At 40.7% G+C, this 8,557-nt stretch overlaps 1 protein-coding gene across 1 annotated transcript; it reads right to left on the bottom strand.

The window, feature by feature from the left end:
- Window positions 1–4,520: 4,520 nt before the first annotated feature.
- LOC110880449 lies at window positions 4,521–4,970 on the bottom strand. The gene has a single exon (XM_022128972.1). The coding sequence runs from the start codon at window positions 4,968–4,970 to the stop codon at window positions 4,521–4,523; it is 450 nt and encodes a 149-aa protein (XP_021984664.1).
- Window positions 4,971–8,557: the final 3,587 nt, after the last annotated feature.

Genomic DNA, 8,557 nt, shown 5'->3' on the forward strand with positions numbered 1-8,557 from the left:
ATAGTCTGAGAAAGAGTTATTTGAGAGGGAGTTAGTGTTGGTGCACTCAAGTTGTTAAATTTAGAAATCTTATTGATGGGTTAAGAATATGTGCAGGTATAGTCAGGCTTTGATCTTGAATCTGAAGATAGAGTGCCAGGTTTCGATTCCTGAAGACCTCTGTTTGAGTCAGGGTGATCAATCCAGAGAACTTGTGAAGGCCAGACAACGATCCTGAAGATGTGCTGAAGAACATAGGAATGCCAGCAAATCGAAAGGGGGAGTCTGAAGATAGAGAGAGAGAAAAGCCCAGAGTCTGATCAAGACTGAAGATGTGAAGACACAGTATTGTCGTGACTCGATGGACGACTCCGTCAACATCTGAGGGGGAGTCTGTTGGTGCACTTCATCTGTCGACTTCGTCTTGGATCGAGTCATACATTGTATTGTATAGATTAGGGCACGATATACCAGAAAACAGGAGAATGTATGTGTTTTGAGAAATAGTTTTGCTTATAGGGACATTAGAAAAGGTTTCGCTTATGTGTACTAGGTAGTTTCGCTTATACGTACACAAGAGGTTTCGCTCTTGTGTACATGTACGTATAAGCGAAACCTTCTACACTATATAAACCTTAGAAGCGAACTCATTTGTAACTTTCTTGAATTCCATATCGAGGTGCTGCCAGTGTGAAGAACAAGTTGTAAACATTGTCAAATCAATAAAATCAGTAGATTAAGTGAAGATTCAACTATTTCTACCTCCGTTTCTTGTTATTCCGCACCTGAAACAGAGAAGAACACCTCTGAACGACTCATTCGGGTCAAAACATGATCCTACAAACAACTATAGGCTTGTACCTAAATCGGTCCTCCTCCTACAAGTGCCAAATATGAATGCAAATCAAAGGGGCTTTAAGGTTGTAACGAGGCTAGGCGAATGGGTAGGAAATGGAATATATATGTAGTAGCGAAAAACTTTACCCGGTCTTTTATTACACAATGAACCAAACAATTACTACCAAACTTAAACTTCTATATACAAGACAACTAAACATCATTTTTTCTTTTCATTGCTTTTTCCAATTTTTTTCTTTTTTTTTTTCTTTTCTCTTTTTTTTAATCAACTACAAAGCTATAAAAGCAACCTTCAACATAACATCAAACGTATCTACACACTACTAAAACTACTACTAACACTATAAGACCGGGTCAAGTCGGGTAAAATTTTAGGAGACTAGCTAAGGGGTAACAAATGATAGGCTTAAGGCACAAAATTGGGCAACTAAATGTCCAAACTCCCGCCCCTCTCGCAACCATGCTCATATATATAATTAATGAGGTCCAACCCCCCAAATCCCACACTCGCACTCACCAAGACGAGGCTACCTAATTGCCCTTATCCTTTTTACATTCACATTCAACTAAGGACTCAAACCATATTCAAGCACAAGTTCTAATGCACCCCCACCCGTTGCCACTCTCATCAAAGACAAGTATTATTTATTTACAAGTGTGGCTTCAACTCTCACCAAGAACAAAAGGTATTAAGGGTTGCCGGTGCATCATTTGGGGTTAGTCCAAGGTGTTCAAATTCTCACATTGTTTTGCTTGATTTATTTTTTTTTTTAACTCAAAATTTCCCCCCATCCCCACACTTGGGATACATTGACCCCAATGTATGGTTTTGGGAGGATTTGATCGCTTAAACTCTTTAACACCAACCAAAAGCTCATAAACTCAAACCACAAATTTCTTTTTGGTATTTTTCATTTTATATTTTTTTTATATTTTTATATTTTTTCCACAACATCACACCACCAACTCGCCCAACCCGAAACATAACAACACAAACTAACACCACCCATCCACCCGACCATAAACATAACAACCCAACAAATATTCACAAAATATACAAGAAGGAGCACGACCTGACTAATAGTAGCGCGGTTGAGGAGGCTCGAAAATGGAAGACATCATCTCGTTCCATTCTCCGAAAGCAAATGCGCCGCTACCACTTCGACTTTGTTGTGAAGCTCCTTGTTGTTGACGCGGGTCTAGCCACTGTGAATGATGGAGCGGTGGGGTCGGATACGATATACTACCATCGTATGGTGGTAGAGACGCATTTTCCACCGGAGGTGGATCCACGACCACGGGTCGTGCCCGCATGCCAATCCGCATGCATCCTTCGGGCTTGATCATCTTCGTATCGGTTATTCATCTCTAACTCATGGGAGTAAGCATGTGCATCGTTCCGCGATTCGGTTCGGTCAAAGTTGTGCTTTAAGTCTCGCTCCATACTAGCACTCATCATCGTTTGGTGATCAAAGAAAGTACGCTCCGAACCCGACCGTGAATCAAAAACGGATGATGGAGGACGTTGACTCTCAATAACCTCTTGCATAGTACCATCGTATGCCCAATTCGGCTCGTATGAGCGCTCCGTGTAGTCATAGAAAGCACCAGCATATCCCCTTCTTGGGCCCCCTTGGCCCACATCCACATTCTCACCGTGAGGCTCATCCGCATAGTCCTCATCCCCACTCGGAGGTTCCGCTTCACTCTCCGGTTCATCTTCTTCACCCGGTAGGAGAGCCCTTGCATCAACTTTCAATGCTCTCCATCTTTGACCCTCCGATATGAGCTTGTGATACCTTTCCGATTGATTGTAGGTCCATCCAATACCCATCTTTTGAATATTAAAAGACTTGTGCCTTTTCGGTGCTCCTCTATCCTCCGATGTGATCGCTTTAAACTGTTTCAACAACCCCGTAATAATTCGGCAATACGGGATAATGCTCCTCCCCACTTTGTTTCGGCAAATCCAAAGATGGTTCATGATCAAATACCGAATAGGAAAGCGGGGAGACCCATGGAGGTAGTGTATCAAACGACATTTCTACCTTTATCCCACTAACCTCGCCCGTTAACTTCATCTGCGATAGCATATCATACTTGTTGCATTTCAAAGTTGCCATCCATTCTTGAATCTCGTCCATAAACAGGTTCTTGTTGTCTTTATCGTAACAGCTTAGCGCCGTATCCCATCCTAAGGCGCGAAACTGGGCAAACACATTAAACGGCCCAAATTCAACCTCTCTAACTTCCCTCTCACAGATAAACGCATCAGCCTTGTTTTTTAACTGGTTCATTCGATCATGAAATAGTGTCGTCTGCCACTCATCCGGCTGCTCATCCAAAGGACCTGATTCCCACCTTGGTTTATCGGTCGGGTCCAACTCCATCATCTCTTCCTCCGCACTCTCACTGTCATCGTCCCTACCCAAATATTGTCTCTTCCTTGGTTTTTGTTCTAGCTGCTTGCCTTTGCCTTTTGAAGAAGAACTCGCTCCGGCTCTTTCCTTAGTTTTTACCATTTTCCTACACACAAAGCAAAACAAACAACACAACCAAACACAAAAAGTCAGCTCCTTTTTCTCCAAAACATCCCCACACTTGCTTGTTACTATGGTTGTAGATGCTTGTGAACACGAAATTCCATAAGTCTTTTTCAAAAATTCGGCATGGTGCCTCTACAATGTAGAGGTTCCCAAAAGTTCACAACTTTATCATCAATCCTACATCTACAACCATAACAATGTTCAAATAACAATTTTTTTCATGATAATATCTAAGAACAAGCAAGTGTGCATGAACAAGTAGCAAAAATAACCTTCATGTTCACAATGCATCATCAAAAGTAACAAGTAAACTTCACATACCTTAACTTGAAGATGCTAGAACACAAGAAAAACAAGAACTTCAAAAACCCCCAAAATTTTCTATTCTAGGGTTTGTGAATCGGACCAGAAAACGATGTTTTCTCACACATCTCTTCTCAAAATCGGCAAGTACGTGAGATCCCAGTCAAGATAGACTCAAAGTTCACTTGATTTGGCCAAGAATTGAAGAAGATATGAAGATTTGAAGGTTGGAGAGCTATGGAGGTTTCTTAGATATTGTGGGGCTTTGTGAAAGAGATAGGAGACGTTTGTGGTTAGGGAAAGAAGAAGAAAACGAGTGGTCAGGGGTTAAGTCACGTGATTCCTTTATTTTTTTATGTAACTGTTGTACGTGAACCGACCCAACATTCCGCCAGGCCTACTGTAAATTACGGTAGGCACCGTAATTTACGGTGGCTCCTAGCAACTAAAACCTACCGTAACACAGTAGCATTTTACCATAAAGCCCCAAAATTTTTAAAGCCCACCGTAACTTATGGTGCCACCGTAAATTACGGTGGCATCTGGGCATCCAGGCTCTGCCAAAAAGTTGCAATTTTTCATGGTTTTTGTTTGTATTTTTCAGTTTTTTATTTTTTTTTTTTTGTGTTTTTAAAATTTTTCAAATACATGGAAAAATTACCCTACCCCCTCAAAAGTCCCGTGTTGTCCTCAACACAATGCTAGACTATTCATAGCCCGAACGTTCCCACACTTGTTTCAAACACGAGCGTCAAGCAAATACGGTAATTGTGCAAACGAAACAAAACAAACAAAATAAAATACTAACTATTTACACTACCAAACCTGGGCCTCTCATGGTTGTTCATCATCTACCGGCCATAGGATGTAGCCCGCTTTGTCTAGCTCCAAGTTGTTGATGTCGTTCCCCTCCAAGTATGGCTTTAACCGATGGCCATTCACCATTTGTTGTTTGTTGGTTTGCTCATCTTGGATATCCACATCACCAAATCTCCCGACTCGCCGAACGACATATGGGCCCTTCCATTTGCTTTTAAGCTTGCCTGTAAACATCTTGAGCCTTGAGTTGTACAACCTTACCTTTTGACCCACTTCAAAGGTTTTCTTCCTCAATTTTGCATCATGAACCTTCTTGAGCTTGTCTTTGTAAGCCGATGCACATTCATACGCCTCATCTCTAATTTCTTCTATTTCACTCAATTGCAACTTCCTCATCTTCCCCGCTTCATCATAGTCCGCATTCACCATCTTGATTGCCCAATGTGCCCGATGAGCTAACTCCATTGGCAAGTGACAACCCTTTCCATACACCATCCGGTAAGGTGTTATGCCAATTGGAGTTTTGTAGGCCGTCCGGTATGCCCACAACGCATCATCTAACTTGCTCGACCAATCCTTCCTATCCGTTCGAACCGTCTTCATGAGGATTTCTTTGATTTGACTGTTAGACACTTCGACTTGTCCACTAGTTTGCGGATGGTAAGGTGTAGCAATCCGATGATTCACGCTATATCGCTTCAACAATTTCCCAAAATTAAAGTTCTTGAAATGCAAACCACCGTCACTAATAATGACTCTCGGAATACCAAAACGGGAAAAGATATTGGATTGAACAAATTTACAAACAACCGAGTGGTCATTTGTTCTTGTTGCAATAGCTTCAATCCACTTAGAGACATAATCCACCGCCACCAAAATGTATAAAAACCCATTGGAATTTGGGAAGGGACCTATAAAGTCAATGCCCCATACATCAAATATTTCCACAACCAAAATTGGTTGCAATGGCATCTCGTCCCTCTTTGAAATGCTTCCCATCTTTTGACAATTTACACAATTTCTTGCAAATTCACACGCATCTTTGAAAATTGTGGGCCAATAAAACCCACACGACAATACCCGATAACCTGTTTTATGCCCGCTAAAGTGACCTCCACATGCGGATGAGTGGGCATGAATCAAGATTTCCAACACCTCCGTTTCGGGCACACACCTCCGAATAACTTGATCCGGCCCGATCTTGAAAAGATCCGGTTCATCCCAAATGTATTGCTTCACTTGGACCATAAAATGTTGTCTTCGCTTCTTGGTCCAATGATTTGGGATGGCACCCGTGGCTAAGTAGTTTACGTAGTGAGCATACCACGGTGCAACAAAGGTGGATACGGCTAATAGTTGTTCATTGGGAAACCTTTCATTTATTTCGCTCAAATTGTTGGATCGACGTGTGACCCGAACGAGTCAATCAGAAGAGTTTTCAATCAAAATCAAGGACGGAATCAGTGATTCTGACGTAATACAGCTTGAATTCCTCTAATTATCTTCTTATTAATCGATTCTGAGCTTTTACAGATCAAATGACAAACGGGCAGTACCTCGGCTCTGAATCGGAAAAGTTACAAATGAATCAGCAAGACCAATATTTATAAGGTCTGTAATGTGACAACTCGAATTTCCAAGATTTCTATTTCGCATTTATTGCACGTTCAAGTATTGTTTAGCTGTTTAATTGCACAATTGATTACTATAGAATTGTATACGTTTTGGTATAATGAAGTGTATTGTGTGATTGTGCATGACTATGTGTTAATTATGATAAACTTGTCAAATGTGTAAACTTGGTGGTGAAACTGTGTAATTAATTGGAATAGTGCACTATTGTAAAAAAAAATAATACTTGAGGATGTAGAGGACAATTAGTGGAATCCTAGTAATACTTAACCCTAAACTCTTTCACTAATCATTCCCTAATCATTCACAAAAACCAAAGCACGTACATCCACTTTCTCTAGCAATCATCATCACCAAATCATTGGCAAGAAATCACAAGTTTGATTTCCTCTCTTTCTCTAGAATCATTCAAGGTAATTGTTTATGGATTATTGTAATACTTGTAAATCTAATTGATTATTTGATTTCATAAATTCTTGGTTCTTGTTGTATGTGCAAACCCTAGTTTTCATATGATAGTTCTGTGATTGATTGATGGTTGATTGTTGTGAAATGGGTGTGGTTGATGTGGAATCATTGGCTGATGATTAAGATGCAAGATACGTAGAATTGTTGATTGATAACTGAACAGTTCACTGTGAAAATGTATGAAATAGGGTTTTGAATCGTGTGGAAACGTAACTGATGCAATCGTGATTTATTGTAGTCTGAGCTTTGTGATTGTGTTAGTCCGAGCTTTATCAGGTCGTATATGTCCGTGGTTTAATTGCTGGTTATGCCCGAGCTTGTTATCATATTGTCTGAGTTTTAAATGAAGTAAAGGGTCCGAGTTTATGTGATGGAATAAAGCCCGAGTTTGTGTGTGAATCAATGAAGGTCCGAGTTTAATTACTCATGTGAGGTCCGAGTTTATTACTTGAATAAGGTCCGAGTTTATTGAGCATACCTGTGTCCGAGTTTAAAAGGGAGGATGTAGGTCCGAGTTTAATGTTATGTGCAAAGGGGGGCCGAGTTTATTGATTCACATAGGTCCGAGTTTAATGAGGACTAGCATGTCCGAGTTTAAGCCGATCTAACATGTCCGAGGTTCCTACTTGTCATCTGGACCGAGTTTAGCAGGACACATATGGTCCGAGTTTAGCAGCCCTTAATTGGTCCGAGCTTTATGTATTAAAGTCTTATGTCTGAGTTTAATTAAATAGAGTTCAGTCCGAGTTATATACAATTGTTATGGACCGAGTTATTTGATGAACATATGGACCGAGTTTTAGTATAAGAGACCAAGTAATGTCCGACTTTCAAACAGGGGAAGCCCCCCCCCACACTTGTCTGATGTTGTGCTATGTCTGATGCTGTGTAATTACCTGATGATGTGTAACTGCCTGATATTGTATAATGAGCAATTTGAAACAAGTAGCTGCATGATATATTATGCTGATTCTGTTAAGCTGTGTATGACACCTTGATTCCCTGACTACGTTAAACTTGTGAAGTTTAATTGATGTTAATCTGTTAAGTATGATAACGGTGATCCTTAAATTGTTATACACGTTAGACTAAACTATGAAAACAAAGACGTGACACACGAATTATGTGAATATGATTAACCGTTTGTGTGAGGGATGATTCTGTATATGTATAATTGTATGATACTGAATGCAACTGTATGATTTTACATGCGTGAACATTCTATATGATATCATCATGTACACAATAAACACACAAGACACAACTGCTTGAATGACAACGATTTGCAAACCCTATTTGATGCAAACACTTACATCGTATCATGTGCAACACATCCTAGGTCGTGTGTTACGGACTTAGAGATTTATAAACCCTAGAAGCAATAACCTACCGAGCAAACCAAGGTGAGTTCACACAGCCAAGGCATGGGGTTCCCAGGGTGGGAATGGGATTTGATTATTTACTGGTGCTTATCTATACTGGAACGTAGTGATGTGATTTGATGAACTATGGTACATACTCCGCTGATTGAACTACGACTAGACTAGTAACACTTATTGAACTGATCTTCGCACACCTGCCAAGGGTTGGCCGCGATATTATGACTGACTTCGCACACCTGCCTTTGGAAGGCCGCGAACTGTAATTTACTATTCTTCGCACACCTGCCTGGTAGGCCGCGATACAAGTAAACCTAGTCTAGAATATACAGGATGAACAGCCCCCTAATATCTTCGCATACCTGCCCGGGAGGCCGCGATGGAAAAACTATTACGATACACGACATAACGAACGAACATACTACTACTCACACTATACTATTACTGAACTGTTAAACTGTGAACTCGCTCAACTAGTTTGTTGATCCTCTGTTACATGCCTTGCAGGTTGTTAGATACATGGAGCTTGCACAGGGAGGAGCAGGTCGTTGTGGAGCTTGGATCGTGGATGTT

This window comes from Helianthus annuus, chromosome 7 (assembly GCF_002127325.2).
Source record: "Helianthus annuus cultivar XRQ/B chromosome 7, HanXRQr2.0-SUNRISE, whole genome shotgun sequence".
NCBI lineage: Eukaryota > Viridiplantae > Streptophyta > Magnoliopsida > Asterales > Asteraceae > Helianthus > Helianthus annuus.